General features: G+C 31.7%; 1 protein-coding gene across 1 annotated transcript; it reads left to right on the top strand.

Moving 5' to 3' along the window:
• The first annotated feature begins 7,806 nt into the window (after nt 1-7,806).
• Nucleotides 7,807-14,390, top strand: LOC128185333 (uncharacterized). The gene is made up of 7 exons (XM_052854956.1): nt 7,807-7,876; nt 9,275-9,292; nt 9,471-9,797; nt 10,225-10,383; nt 11,974-11,991; nt 12,152-12,472; nt 14,305-14,390. The coding sequence occupies exons 1-7, from the start codon at nt 7,807-7,809 to the stop codon at nt 14,388-14,390; spliced, it is 999 nt and encodes a 332-aa protein (XP_052710916.1).
• The last annotated feature ends 1,117 nt before the right edge of the window (nt 14,391-15,507 follow it).

Below are 15,507 nucleotides of genomic sequence, written 5' to 3'. Positions count from 1 at the left end.
CATAACCCGCTAACGTGGGTTATGTAAATTTTTTCTGCAATGATCACTACCTTCATAACCCGAATGAATCATCAAAGAAAGCATTTTATTGTTTATATTAACATCTTTCTTTAAGCTAATCGATAAATTGATTAGGAAAAGTAAGTAAAATTCACTAAATTACTGTTGATGTACGTAAGTAAGTTAGCTAAAAGAAACAGCCAAATCGTCTCCTGTGAGACTTTGAGTCTGACATCGTCATGATTATTTCGTGCAGTCCGTGATTTTTCCTAGGTCGCTATATAACATGTAGGTTTGGACCAATCGATACATAGGGCGTGTCGATATCTGACCTGTCATTTTCTTGTCAGTTTCAGCCACTGTAGATTTCGACCAATCGATAAATGGGGCGTGTAGATTTCAGTCTGGCTGTTTCTATAGAGCTATGAATTAACTATAAGTTTCGGTAAGAATTAGAGGGGATAATACTTTGGAAGATGTAAATATTGTTGTATAAAACGCAGTCTTAAGACCTAATTTTTATGTATTGACGTTTCATTTTAACAATGTCATAATCATTTTACAGGACAGTGTGATGATAATCGTGAGTTTATTTATTTCATTTTCACCTTTAACATAGGTTAAAATATATTATAAAAATAAGTTTAGTGGCGTTATTACATTTATATATGATATATTATATTCCCTGATCACATAATGTATAACTTACTAATATATCTATTTCTCCTTCGTTGTATCTTGTATAATTCTAGATAGTTACAGAACAGTGACAAGATGCGATGGAACAATTAAATCGGGATCGGGAGTACATGCAGACTTCAGTAAAATAGGCCGTCCATGTACTTGTATTGTAACCTCGTCGTTTGTTGGAGAGCTACATGTCATAGCATGGAATGCAACAGACGCGGGGTGTAAAAACAGAGTAACAGTGAACACCACAGAAATTTTTAACTGCAATGATAAGAGATTTAAAGAATACAACGTCCAAATCAACGACACAATCATAGTTTATGCAGAGTACCAGCCAGGACATACTTTTGGGAGGTTTTATCAATGCCTGGGATTCAACAAATACAGTAAATATATTCAAATGCATTATTTCAATACATTGTTAAATCACTGGATAGTTTATTAATACATGTGTGTTTTTTTAATTTTAAGCACATCAGTCTGCTTATGGAAAAACAAATTAAAAAGGGGAAGTGGGCTACACTTATTAAAAACCTTTAACAATCTTTACAAGCCAGAAAAAAAGGTGGGGGGCTTTGGTTATGGTTACGTATAAAAGTGGAGAAAAGGAGGCTAAGTCGACGGCTTTAATAGGTAAAAAGAATTATTAAAGTTACTTAAAATGTTTTCATTTCCAAAAATTGAACACCTTTAAGTTAACAGATACTATTAGTTTGGTCGTAGGTTAAACACTTTCCTATACAAGGCAGCGCAGGTCTGTATATGATACATATATATGTAACAGAAAATCAAACTGCATTAATGAACCAAGACATGTTATGCTGTGTGAGAACGATAAATAATCACGATCAATTAAATTTCCCATTGATAAATGAATAGTAGGATCTTATAATTCAAACGAAGTTGCTAAACGAAAAAGATACTTGAATTTTACTTTATAGCTTCTAAAGATGACAAATTGAGCGTTAGATGTGGACCTCCTCCGCCACCATTATCAAAAACAACTACAGCTGTATTTTCTACTATTCCACGATTCACCAAAAAGTTTTCAAAATCTATCGCCTCATCTAAAAAATCTGAAGTTGCATTGAAAAACAAAAATAGTGCACATATCTCCACTACGTATGTCATGAACGTCAGTAAAGCCGCTTTAAAATCTTCACCAGAGAAATTAACGACTACTGATCTACTGACTAAAATCAGTGGATATTTTTCTACAACATATAGCTTGAACACCAGTACTGCTGATTTGAATTCTTCGTCAAACGACACGACAACTTTAGACACAGAGAGCAAGAAAGATCCATATTTTACCTCAACATATGTTTTAACACTAGTACTGCAGATTTAAAATCTTCATCAGAGGAATCGGTTAAAACAGAACCCGAGAATATATGTAAATATGCACTATTCTAAGATTGTATTATAAATCTGTTTAAAAATTTGAAGCCACTGTTATTGTATTGCATCATAATAATGTATATTATGATGTCTTTTTTTAACGAAGATATTTTTTTAATTCAAATATAAATTTTCACAAAACTTACTCTTGAATGAATAATAGATATACTCGACGATTTTTAGATTTCCTTTATTGTTTAAAATATATCGAATTGCTAGATTAGGTATGTTGGGCGTTTTATTATCCAAGACGAAAGAAACATTGTGACTGGAATATATATATTAATATTGCCTATTTTTTCTCGTACTTGATTAGTTCTTTATCAATTCTTTACTTTTGTGTTCTTCAAATGTGAAAGTATTCATTTTTGTTTCTAATTCATGTTTCAAGAAAGAAAACTTAAATAAGATATTTTCTTTCAGCCGTTCTCACCAGTATTGCAACTGGAGGCATTGTTTTGGCTCTTGCACTGATCGTTTGCATCTTAATACTTTTGAACAGGTTTGTTTTTTCGACTATGTTAACGTTGTTTTCACAATAAACTGTATCAGTTCACTAACCAATAATCTTAACTTTGAAGATAACTTTCAATATTGCTTAACAACATTGTATTTATATATAAAAATCAACTTTCAAATTAAATTGTTTTGAATTACTTAAAATAAAGCTAATATCTTCAATGTGTGTGAAAATTATCTTATATCTTAGAATCATGAAAGAAGGAAATGGCAGTTTAGTTTTGAAATCAGCAACAGTTCATACGAATAGGACCTTTGAAAACAACAATGGTTTACCTATCAACCCATTGAATAACGTGTCCAAACATGCTGACGAAGTCCAGAAATCTTCAGCGCTGAATCAGCAACTTGGATTACCACAAACGGCTTCAAAGATTAATCAGAAAAACAATTCGGATTATGACATACCCGCTAATAACAAACCAGTAGATCAAGGAGTCTATTCAATGGCTAAGAATGTAGTTCCGAATATGAACGATAAACTTTGCTCTGATGTTATTAATGAAGACGTGTATGCCCAGCCGTTCAAGCAAAAGAACAGCAATCAACTTGCTCCGGTACAGGCACGAAATCATCAAGATGATGAACTTTTTGTTATCAAAGTTGAAATAGAAACGACTTCTGTAAAACAAAGCAACTCCATGGACAACAGTGAATGCAATGACCGGATCTGTTATGCAAAAGTAAACCTTGCTTGAAAACTTGTGTTTTTCAATTTCAATGTTTGATAAGTTTTTTTGTTGTTTTTTTTAATAGCTTTCATAATCTTTCAAAACACTTGTGCTTATAATTTAATAAAACGAATTGTTTGTATTATAACTTTTATATTCTTTGTTAAACTTTTTATTGTATATACTCCATGCCAAAATTGTAAAAATTATCAGCATAAATTAAAATTAAATAAAGTAATTGTGATGTTTTGATGAATTAACTAGTATTTGTATCAGACGTTCTCCTTTAAAAGAAGAGTTTGCTTTTTTAATCATTATGAGGCATAACTGCAGTTCTGAGCAGGCTTGTATACTAAGGGTGCGTGTCTTAAGCGTTGTATTTGGTAAAATGAGCGTATAAAATAAAACAGTATCCAACAACTTTTATGGATTTTTCAAATTACAGTCAGAATGTACACTCTATCATTTAGTATATGAATAGACAGGCAAAAATATTGCATGTCTGTAAATGCACAAGTACAGAATCATATTTCATACACTTGTTTGAGCAATACACATATTTTGATGTGAACGTACACGAATCTGGTATCCAGGACATAACGATGGAAGCCGGTGGCTGGATATATGTGCTGGCCGATGGACTGTGCTTGGTTTGGAACACAAGTTATGAGTGTGTAAAAGGGCAATGGCCTTGTGAGCATATGTGAGCCGTAAGTGATAAGTTAAGCCTTGTACAGATAAGGTCCATAAGTGAAAATCCCAAATGTAGTACATTGTAATTAATCGTGAAATTTGTAAAAGAAAAAAAAATGGATCTAGATATACAGATACTTAGAAAAAAGATAATTCTATTCCGAACATGTGTATATTTACTGACAAAACGCACACTTTAGCTCATAAAACGACTAGTAGCTAGGTACCTGACTACCGACTAGTAGCTAGGTACCTGAATACGACTCATAAACTGCATTGTCTCCCGTTGTTTTTCTTAAAACAAACACTAACTGCTGACATTCAACAATACGTATTTTGATGTTCAGGGTCTCATCTCTTTGATTTCTATGTTTATTCAGTCGCGATGGTACATTGAGCATTTTCTTTAAAGGGGCATGATCACGATTTTGGTCAAAAATTATTTTTTTTTAATTTTAATGTTTACGATGGTTTAGTAAGGCATTAAATGGGCGGCCAAAATTTGAGTGTCATTCGTTGAGTTTAATGCAAGTTACAGAACTTACAATTCTTTGCTATCCAAACAATGCTTTAAGTTTTACTGGAATACTGAACCTATGTTAACAAAAACGGGGCACCAGCCTTGTTGACATGACAAAGAATAGTAAGCTTGTTATTTTGCTTATAACTCTACGACTGATTCTCAAACATCAATCATCATCAGAAATGTCTTCTTAAAGAATTGTAAACGATAAAAACTGAAAAATAGAATTTGACCAAAATCAGGACCATGCTCCTTCACAGTCAGGAGAAAAAAAGATCGAATGAATTAAACAGGGCTAAGATTTCACAAACATAATTTATCAATGATGTACAAACAGAGAGTAATCACAAAACAGCGAAAATATGCTGACTCAAAGACAACGTAAAGAATATATGTACTAAACGTCGACCATGCGTTCTAAGTCGTTGTAACCGTTACTATTAATGCGATATGTTTATTGACCTGCATACGCGTGCTGATATTGAAGGTATAAATCATTAGGAATATTTTTAACCTGCTTAACCGTAAAGATTTTTAAAAATTATTTCCCGGGTAAGAAAAATAAATGAAAAATGGAAGGTCTTCTGTATGCTTTTGTGATTTATGTGACTTTTGCATTGGCAAAAGGTAAATTTCAGTTCTCGTCTTGAATTTTATTCTTTATTTAAATCTGACGGGTTTTCTGTTAGATTTTTAGGGTTTAAAATCTTTGTTGGTTTTTGTTATCTTGTAGTTTGAAAATGTGAAAACTACGATTTTCAAAAGTATCAATATAGTGTTGATATTAGGTAGATTTAAACTATATTGTCTTTGAATAATTGTGCATTTATAATGAAACGGAATTATGTACTTTGATGAAGCTATATATAATTTTCTACATAATGAAATTTTCATAAAATCCTGACAAAATGTTTCGACACTAAGAAAACAAATGATCATCAACCTACTCGTAAAGCCCTTTTAAGGTCTAATTTGTCACACAAACATAAAAAAAATATATTACAGGTAATTGTCAAGGAAGTGAAAGTGACCTATGCGAATTGCCACCAAACACAACAGCCAGTTCAACCTCTCAGCAATCTACTGATGCAATCAGCGTTGGTACGTATCATGAACTAATAAACATTACCCTCGTCAGATAAGCATAAACATGCACTCAACTTTAAGCACCCTTTTAATTTAATTAAAGTTTTTTTTTAATGTTATATGTACCGTCGATTCACACTCACTTAAACGTCAAGTTTTATTAAGTTCACAGTTTTTTTTTACTGCCTCGATTGAGTGCCTTACTTTGAAGTAAATTATTTGAAAAACCTATTTTTAGTTCAAGTTAAATTAATCATATATAATGGAAAATCACCCTATTCCTTTGCTTCAAACCTGACACGAAAGTGAAACTTAATTAAAATGTTCATAGCAATTTAAAATATGAATTTCAATTCATCGTCAAGTCATGGATTTATGGCAAGATTTTACATTGTTGATACACTGAAATATACATGTAAAAACATGTACATGCATGTAAGTCTACAAAAGTCCAAGAAAAGTTAACTTCTATCATAGGCGTCGGAACCGGGGGGGGGGGGGGGCTAGGGGGGCTAAGCCCCCCCCCCCCCCCACACACACACTTTTTTTGCAAAATTAGACCTAACCATTAAGGACATAGCATCATAGAGGGTTCAGCCCCCCACTTTTTCTCGCAGCAAAGATAATTGTTCCTAAATTTACCTTGAAAGATTGAGAAATTGGAGTCAAAGCCGCCCCCCGTCCCCCCCCCCCCCCCCCCACACACACACACTGATTAGGAATTTCATGATTTGGTGAAAAAAATGTTGGTAGGTAAGAATTTTTTTGGACGTATAGGTATACTCCCCCCCCCTCCCCCACGGATTAGGATTTCCATGATTTTGGGAATTCGGGTTTTTTTTTTTTTATCAGTTTTGTGTTTTAGTTTTGATAGACACCTATTGTTCAGATGAGCATAAAAGGTGATGTAAAAATATTTTCTGCAATCACTATTGCAGATATATGTATATATATTTAGATTCTTTACAAAATCAAGCTAGCGCTGTTCTCTGGTATTTTGGGTAATTTAAGTTATGATTGTCCCTCGAATAGCAATAGCAAAGAGCACACACGCAGCATCGGGTTGAGGTTAGGGGGAGGGGTAATTTTTCAATTTTGCTTGTCAAAAATTTTTGGATGAGCCTGCCCAATAAAAAACGATGGAACGTGCCCGAAAAGACAGCCACAGTCATTTCATGCGTATCTTTTACAATTTTATGCTATGCTATGGTATGCGATTTTAATGATATGCTATGAGATTTTACTGCAATGCTATGATATGAAAAATTAAAATGAAGGGCTTAATGATATGGTATGGTATGGTATGGTATGGTATGGTATGGAATGGTATGAGATTTGAACAAAAACGCCTCCAAGAACAGAAGGGTTCCGAACATATCAAAGTAAAATGATCGGGTGGATAGTCGAGGTAGGGGGTGGTATTTTTTAGATTTTGCTTGTCAAGAATATTTGGATGAGCCTGTCCCCTTTAATAAAAACGATGGCACGTACCTAAATACACAGCTACAGTCATTTCATGCATATCTTTTAGAATTTTATGCTATGCAATGGTATGCGATTTTAATGATATGTTATGAGATTTTACTGCAATGCTTTGATATGAGAAATTGAAATGAAGGGCTTAATGATATGGTATGGTATGGTATGGTATGGTATGGTATGGTATGGTATGGTATGGTATGGTATGGTATGGTATGGTATAGTATGGTATGGTATGGTATGAGATTTGAACAAAAACGCTTCCAAAAACAGATGGGTTCCAAACATATGAAAGTCTCCATATGTTATCGTTAAAAATGTCTAATCTTAATTGACAGCCTTAAAAGCCGAAAACAAAAGAGAGATCATAAATGATTGCCACAACACTTTTGATTAGCCAATGGAAAAATGGGTCATGATCATAATTATTCTAAATTAGTTATCTTAATCACATTACATAAAACTCTAGCGATTAAAAGGTGTGAGTGAACGAGCCTCTCATTCGCTCAAATTGTACTATATATGATATATTACTTATAATTCTTGTTTTGCAGAGCAAATGAAATAACTTCTCGGCTTGATGGCGGAAAAAAACAACTTAACATTTGCCAGTAGATTGTAGCTGTATAATAAGAGGTCAATGTTAAGAAGCGTGTGCTACTACGACTTAAACTAAGACAAATACATGTTTAAGACATAATGTCTCTGAGTCTTCATCTTAATTAATTTGGTTTTGCTTAGACTATGATAAAATTAAAAAAGATGTATATTTCATTCTTTGTTCTGCTCATCAGCATACAGTTGCGAGTAAATGGTGAGTAAAACTTCATACTGTGGTTTCATAAATGTTCGTGGGTATCAATTTTCGTGGATTTTCTGAAAACCACAGTTTCAAGAATACGTAACTTCGTGGCCAATGATCCAATCAATACAAAATGTTAGTTGAAATTGAACTTCAATGAACATTTAATTTCGTGGATCAACTTAACAACGAAATCCACGAAAATTGGTATTCAACGAATATTGATGAAACCACAGTACATTGTTTCGCGGAGAGAGAGAGAGAGAGAGAGAGAGAGAGAGAGAGAGAGAGAGAGAGAGAGAGAGAGAGAGTGAGAAGGTAGTCTGTTTACTGGAGGAAAGATTAACATCAACTCCTCTACTACCCCCTAGTTTTCAATATATCAGTATTTTGATTGATGAATAATGAGCTAATGGATATGTGCTCGAGCAACTTATTTCAATCTCAAGCAATACATGATTCTAAATGTAAATAAGAATTTTATTTGAATTGAAACGATTATTGTATTTATTCCTTTCTTATTTGTACGTTCAAATTCAAAGGTTACGTTTGTGCATTTGTCCAAATTTTTCAACTTTTTAAAAAAAATCGTATAATAAAGGTCACATGTCACGTAATGTATATTTTAAACGTGTTTTAATCGTCTAATTAGCTCACCTGTTTCGAATGTTTATTGGATATATTAACCAAAGAGAGGATCAAAGTTTAACAAAGAATTACATCATTATATAATGTATATACTAGGGAAAATGTTATAAAATCTTCTTTTAAAGGACTACAATGCCACTTTTAAAGGACTATAATGCCACAATTCGTGAGATTACTGAGTGTGCAATCATCCTTAGATAGTGTAGATTCTAAATTGTTAAACTGAGACTCCGACCCCCAGACTAAATATTGGACCCCAAGAGTGGTTCAAAGTTAATATAGAAATGTTTAGGAAAAATGTTTCAAAATCTTCTTAAAAAACAATATCATGATTTGTGAGATAACCAGGCAAGCATCCTCAAATAGTGTTAATTCTAGTGTAATATCCAAGATATTTACATACCTAAGGATATAATACAAAGTACGATATCTGTCTGCTTAATTAGTAAATTTACTTTTCTGTTAGAAAAAGCTGGTTCAAAAATTCAGGTGACGACAAGACATTTTTCCAAACTCATTGTTCATGGCCAACTACTGTATAAACGTTTAACAATATTTCAAAGAGTTTTATATTTTAAAATTTCAATTTAAAAAAAACTGATACAAAAACTGTTGTTCAGGTGAACAATGTGGCCCATTGTATTATAATGTGTATTGCATTATTCAGAAATATTAAAGAATATATCAGATTTGTTTATAATCAAAGCTCAAATCAACATCAATTTGATGTTCCAATTAACCAATGCCATTATTATTTTATAGGACAATGTCCAGTTGGTGGTAAGTGTTTATCAATGTTTACTCTCTTATTTTATATTGTCTTAGTTCTTAGTTTGTAATGTCTTTTTGTGTCTTTTGTTTACAACAGTACATGTAATGATATATCATATTCCTCCAGATATAAAGAACGTAAACTAACATTTATCTGTATAGCAATTTTAATTTTGTATATTTAAAGATGAATACAGAACAGTAACTCGTTGTGATGGATCACATAAATCTGAAAAACGAATGTATATGTACGCAGACTTCAGTAAGATAAACCATCCATGCACATGTACTGTGACTGCGTTGTTTGTGGGTCGTATAACTGTGAGGTCATGGGGAGCTACATCTAAATGTAATAACAGAGTTACAGTGAACAACAAAGTGACATTCAACTGCAAAGATAATGGATTTCATACGTTCGATGTCAGTATCAACGATACAGTCCTATTTGAGGCCGACTATCAGCAAGGATACACTAAAGGGCAGTTTAAACAATGCCTTGGAATCTATAATAACGGTTAATATAATGAAATTGCTTTTATCACCATACATTATGAACGCATCAAATTACTATGTTTAGAAAAAATAGCCTTTGTTCTTTGGTATATAACTTTGAAAAATACGAAATTTTCGTTGTTAAGAGCTTACTTACATTGTTTTTCAGTATCGTTATGAAATCACTATTTATTTTAAGATTCATTTGAGTGTGCGTTTCTTTCATCATAATAAATTAAATTAAAATAATTTTTTATATCAAAATAATTAGGACTGCATGTTACAGATTATTTAACGGAAAATTAAGTTAGATGGAATTCGACAGTAAAATGAAAAAATCTTGTTGATAAAGAAATTATTTTCTTACGCAATGATATTTTTTTCATATGCACTAAATTGATAAATATTACGAGTTAAACATTGTTTTAGGAACAAAATGTGTTTTACAGGTGATGGCGTTGGAAAGTTTAGTATCAAATGTACAACACAACACAGACCAGTATCATCAATTAAAACCACAACTTCTCGACCACCTGCTTCTCGATTAATATATATGTCTTCTACTGCTTCGTTTAAAGAATCTTCAGATGTGTTAAACGTCAAACAAGGTACATATCCCTCCCTAAAGTATGACTTGAAAAATGGTTATGTTGAAATAAAATTTTGTCTTGAATATCAGTATTGCTGATTCGAAATCTTTGTCCGAGAAATTGATGACTAAGTCTACAAAAAAAAAGAAGGATTTCACCACAGTTTATGTCTTAACCACCATTACTGCTGATTCTTTTTCAGAGAAATTAAGGACAATGCAGTTAACATATTTGAGTTTGTTTTAAATTGAATACCTATGTAATACAACTGGCTTTAATTTTGAGGATTGGTATTTTAAAATAAATCATTAAAAATTGATTATGATTATGACCTTTATGAACAATGTAGATATAAATCAGAAATTGCGCTTTCATAATCACGTGCATTTTCCAAATTAGTTGAAAAGTATATTTGAAAACCGTCACAAGCACCAAAAACATCAACTGTACATGATTTGAATCAAACAAATAATGGTAGGAACTGAAAACTATGTATTAATACACGGGTTACGTGGTAGCGTGGCAATATAAGCTTCCTTGCTATAGTCTGTCCCAAGTTATTGTTTCCGTCCATTTTTGACTTTTGACAATTTTTAATGAAAAAAAGAAAACCTTGTCAATTGAGGAAACTTGAAATAAAAAATAGAGGTAAACTCCAAGATTTATAATTATTATTGTTGACATATTTTCTCCATTTGGAAGTACTCCGAACACCTCGCACAATAACTTTCTTATCAGGGGTACGTTCATGTCGATTGCAATGCAAAATTCCTTTGACTTTTCATTGTACGTCATGCACATTTATTAAACGACAAATACTGTCTGCTAAAGACTTGAAACAACCATTGATACCTATAGGTTTTAATTACAGCAAAACAACAAATCATCGTGCATTGATAAAGATGAAGTAGGGTTATGTTGGTAAAAGAGTTGACGCAATGTGCACTCGAGTAAATCTAGTAAAAACAAACATCTTTATAAAAATTTCAGATTAACCAATTAAAAACAACCTTAAAACACATTAAATGCGTATTTAATACTTTAGTTTGTAATAATGAAAGCTGATATCATAATAATAATTCATTTGAAATAATTATATCCTTTCCTCATTTAATTTCATAGCATTGATTTAATACCCCCCCCCCAAAAAAAAATAATAATAATCAGAAATAGTGGACGAGTTTGAGATAATTACACTAATTCTTAATTTTCCTGCGATCCATGGGCTGACAGACGTACTAATATCAAATGCAAAATGACTCTCCTTAGAAAATTTCAAGAATTTTTTTTAAGTTCGTTCAAAGTGTAAAACGTAAAGGTAACAAAATGTTAGTGGAGTTGATGGATGCACCTCCACAATGTTGCAAATGCGATTTTTATCAGTGTTTGAGCTTTGTAATATAAAGTTGTGTTTTAAACTTCATAAATTCATTAAAAAATATATGATACGGGTAATGCATTTCTTCAAACATTGTTTAAATTTTCTTATATGCAGAAGTGGATTTTTTTTAATCGTTTGAAAGTAACACTTGTATTATATTTAATATCTATTCAGATAAAAAGAACCTATGTATGTTTTAAAAAATCAATATCGTGATCTTTTAATAGGAAAATGTCCGAATGGTGGTAAGTGTTAATTATTCTTTTATCTTTTATATGCTTTTGTTCATTATATATATTTTTGTGTCCTTCATTAATACAATAATGACATTTTAATGTTTCGGATATATCGGTACATAAAGTGACATTTATTTATCTAAAGTTCCTGCATTTTATACATTTAAAGAAGAATACAGAACAGCCACTAGTTGTGATGGATCGACCAAATCTGAAAAACATTTATTCGTAGATATCAGTAAAATAAATCGTCCATGTGCTTGTACTGTGACTGCTTCGTTTTCGGGTCGAATAACCGTGACGTCATGGAGAGTAGAACACTCTAAATGTAACAACAAAGTTACAGTGAACAACGTGACTTTCAATTGCAAAGATAATAAATATAGCATTTTTGACGTACGGATCAACGACAGAGTTCTATTTGTGGCAGATTTTTGGCAAGGATATACTTCAGGGGAGTTTAAACAATGTTTAAGAGTCGGCAACGATGGTAAATGCATTCAAAATTTCAAGTAAACCATACATCATGAAGACAAACAAGTATTCGTTTGCAATTGTTTATACAGCATGTGTATATACGAAACAAATCTATCCAAAACAATTTTTAACTTTGGTACTTGTTATAAATTATGATATTAAGAAATCGTTTTAAAAGCTTAATAAGGTACTTAAGCTACTTATCTTAAAGGTTAGTAAAAATTAATGTTTATGAAACGTTAAATATTTTAGTAATGTCTCATGATTAATTTTCTCGTATATAATTTTAAAATATTCATCACTTTCATCGTTCAGAAGGTTGAACATGTATTTTATTCATTAGAATAACCAAAGTGTCATGTTTTAAGAAAGAAAACTTAACATGCTATTTTCTTTCAGCCGTTCTCGCCAGTATTGCAACTGGAGGCATTGTTTTGGCTATCACACTAGTAATTTGTATCATTTAAGACATAAACAACATTATTTAGTGAACATGGCGTTATGAATATGCCAGCAGAGCAGTTGCTATTCATAACGCCATGTTCACTAAATAATCGTTGTTTATTACTTATATTTGCATTTTACCACTCGCAAATACCCTGCATTAACCTAAACCTTGACATTTAGCAAAATAAACGTTCAGACTGTAATGTGGTTTTTTACTTCACATATATTTGTTAACAAAATCAATGATATGTCATAACAGTAAGTCCTTTAAAATGTTAATATAAGACATGTTTTAAATACATCAATTTTAGGGAGTTGGAGAAAACCACATGATGTCTAGTGGTTTAAATCTATAACGTCATTGAAAAGTATATGACGTCACACCTTTATGACGTCATAGTACGCCAACAGTAAGGTACAGAAATCATGGTATAGTTAGGAAGAGTTATCTTTCCTTATACATTGAATTTTGTACATGAAAATTTAAAAATCAAACACTTTCGTTTTATTTAGGCACATTTGTATTATACAATAATAAAGAATATTTGTAATGTATTAAAATTAAATATGAATAAAACTTAAATACCCTGTATTTTATTTTAAACTTTAGATAATTTATATTAAACACCAAATAATTTTTCTAAGAAAAATTCACTATATATATGATTAAAAATCATTTTATGATTGTTGAGAATTCGCTACCTAAAAGTCTATTGGGGCGAAAGTTTATGGGGGCAATTGCGCATACATACAAAACAATTGCGATTATAGAGTAATGATTGCAGCTCCTCCGTATGGGCTTATAGTGGGAAAGAACATTGGATATGCAAATAGAATAATTATGAACAGGTTTGTATTTCGATAATTATGTTGTTTTCATAAAAAACAGTTCAGTCGTAATCCTAATTTTGACAATAACTTGCAAATTTGCTTTCAACATTGTATAGATTTAAAAAATAAACGTTAAAATCATTTTTTTTCTGAATTATATTTAGTCTAGTTAATCGTTGCAATTTGGGCGAAAATGATTTTATAATTTAGAATTATGAAAGAAAGAAACAACGGTTTGGATATGAAATACGAACAGCGAATACAAACAGGGCCTTCGGAAACAGCGCTTGTTTACCTAACAACCGCCTGAATAACATTTCCCTACATATGGAGGAAGTCGATAACTCTTCAGCACAGAATCAGCAATTTGGATTACTACAAACGGCTTCAAAATTATATTATAAAATTATTTCGGATTATGATGTACCTCCTAGTAACAAAATTGTAGATCAAGGAGAGTATTCATTGGCTAAGAATTCAGTTCCAAATAAAAACAATGAACTTTGCCCTGATGTTATTTGTGACACAGATTCATGGTGATGATGGACTTGTGGATGTTTAAAATAGAATCGACTGCCGTTAAACAAAGACACTCCATGGACGACAGTAAACGCAATGACCGGGTCTGCTATGCCACAGTCAAGTTTGCTTAAAGATTTGTGCTTTCCTTTTCGAATGTTTGATTGATAAGTTGTCTATATATGTTTTGCTTTTCATACTATTTCAAATCATTTGTGCATATTATTATAGTTTATCCAATTATTTGTATCATATACAGGGGGTGGTTATATTTTGATTTTGCTTGTCAAGAACATTGAATGAGCCTGTCCCCTTTAATAAAAACGATGGCACGTACCTGAATACACAGCTACAGTCATTTCATGCATATCTTTTACAATTTTATGCTATGCAATGGTATGCGATTTTAATGATATGCTATGAGATTTTACTGCAATGCTATAATATGAGAAAATAAAATAAAGGGCTTAATGATGTGCTATGCTATGGTATGGTATGGTATGGTATGGTATGGTTTGGTATGGTATGGTATGGTATGGTTAGTATGGTATGGGATTTGAACAAAAACGCCTCCAAAAACAGATGGGTTCCAAACATATCAAAGTAAAATGATTTTAAAAAAAAAACAAAATTTACAAGTTATAAGTGAACATTTATTTTTAAAAATAAAAGCCTTTAAAACCAAGTAAAAATCATGATGTATGCTATGTTAGGTATGATTTGACGAATAAGAATCAAAAAGATTTCAATGCCATGGTATGAAATTTCAATGCTATGGTATGAGATTTCAATGATCTGCTATGGGATTTCAGTGCCATGCTAGGCTATAGTGTATGCTATAAAAGGTATGCTTGAATTGACTTATGTTAAGGCTAATCATGGCTAAAATAATATGCAAAACGTTACTGTTTTAATTCTTGAAAAATATTTTAACCGGACGAATTTGTCTTATTTTTTTGCATAAACTAACAGCGATATCTAACAATTCATATTTGATGCATTTTGCTAACGTCAAACAAACTTCTTAATCACGTGACATGTGTATCCTAAGATTGTAAATAATCAATATTAGGTGCATTGACGCAAGTGATTAATTGTAGCGACATTAAAAATCAAAATATTTTTCTTAAAAATCCATAAACATCGTACCAGAATGAAATATCGAAAAGGACGCAAATCTTACATTGTAAAACATTTACTAGGATCAATTTGAGAGATTTTTTTTCGAAAATCATTGCTGCAGTTGGGCTA

This window comes from Crassostrea angulata, chromosome 5 (assembly GCF_025612915.1).
Source record: "Crassostrea angulata isolate pt1a10 chromosome 5, ASM2561291v2, whole genome shotgun sequence".
Classification (NCBI taxonomy): domain Eukaryota; kingdom Metazoa; phylum Mollusca; class Bivalvia; order Ostreida; family Ostreidae; genus Magallana; species Magallana angulata.
Note: the sequence above shows the minus strand (reverse complement) of the source record. Positions and strands in the feature narration are given on the sequence as shown.

Bases quoted from the DNA above. Each gene is read 5' to 3' on its own strand.
- LOC128185333 (XM_052854956.1), top strand. From the start codon at position 7,807: ATGATAAAATTAAAAAAGATGTATATTTCATTCTTTGTTCTGCTCATC. The intron at 9,798-10,224 runs GTTAATATAATG...TGTGTTTTACAG, and splicing joins CCTTGGAATCTATAATAACG to GTGATGGCGTTGGAAAGTTT. The intron at 12,473-14,304 runs GTAAATGCATTC...TGTTTAAAATAG, and splicing joins TTTAAGAGTCGGCAACGATG to AATCGACTGCCGTTAAACAA.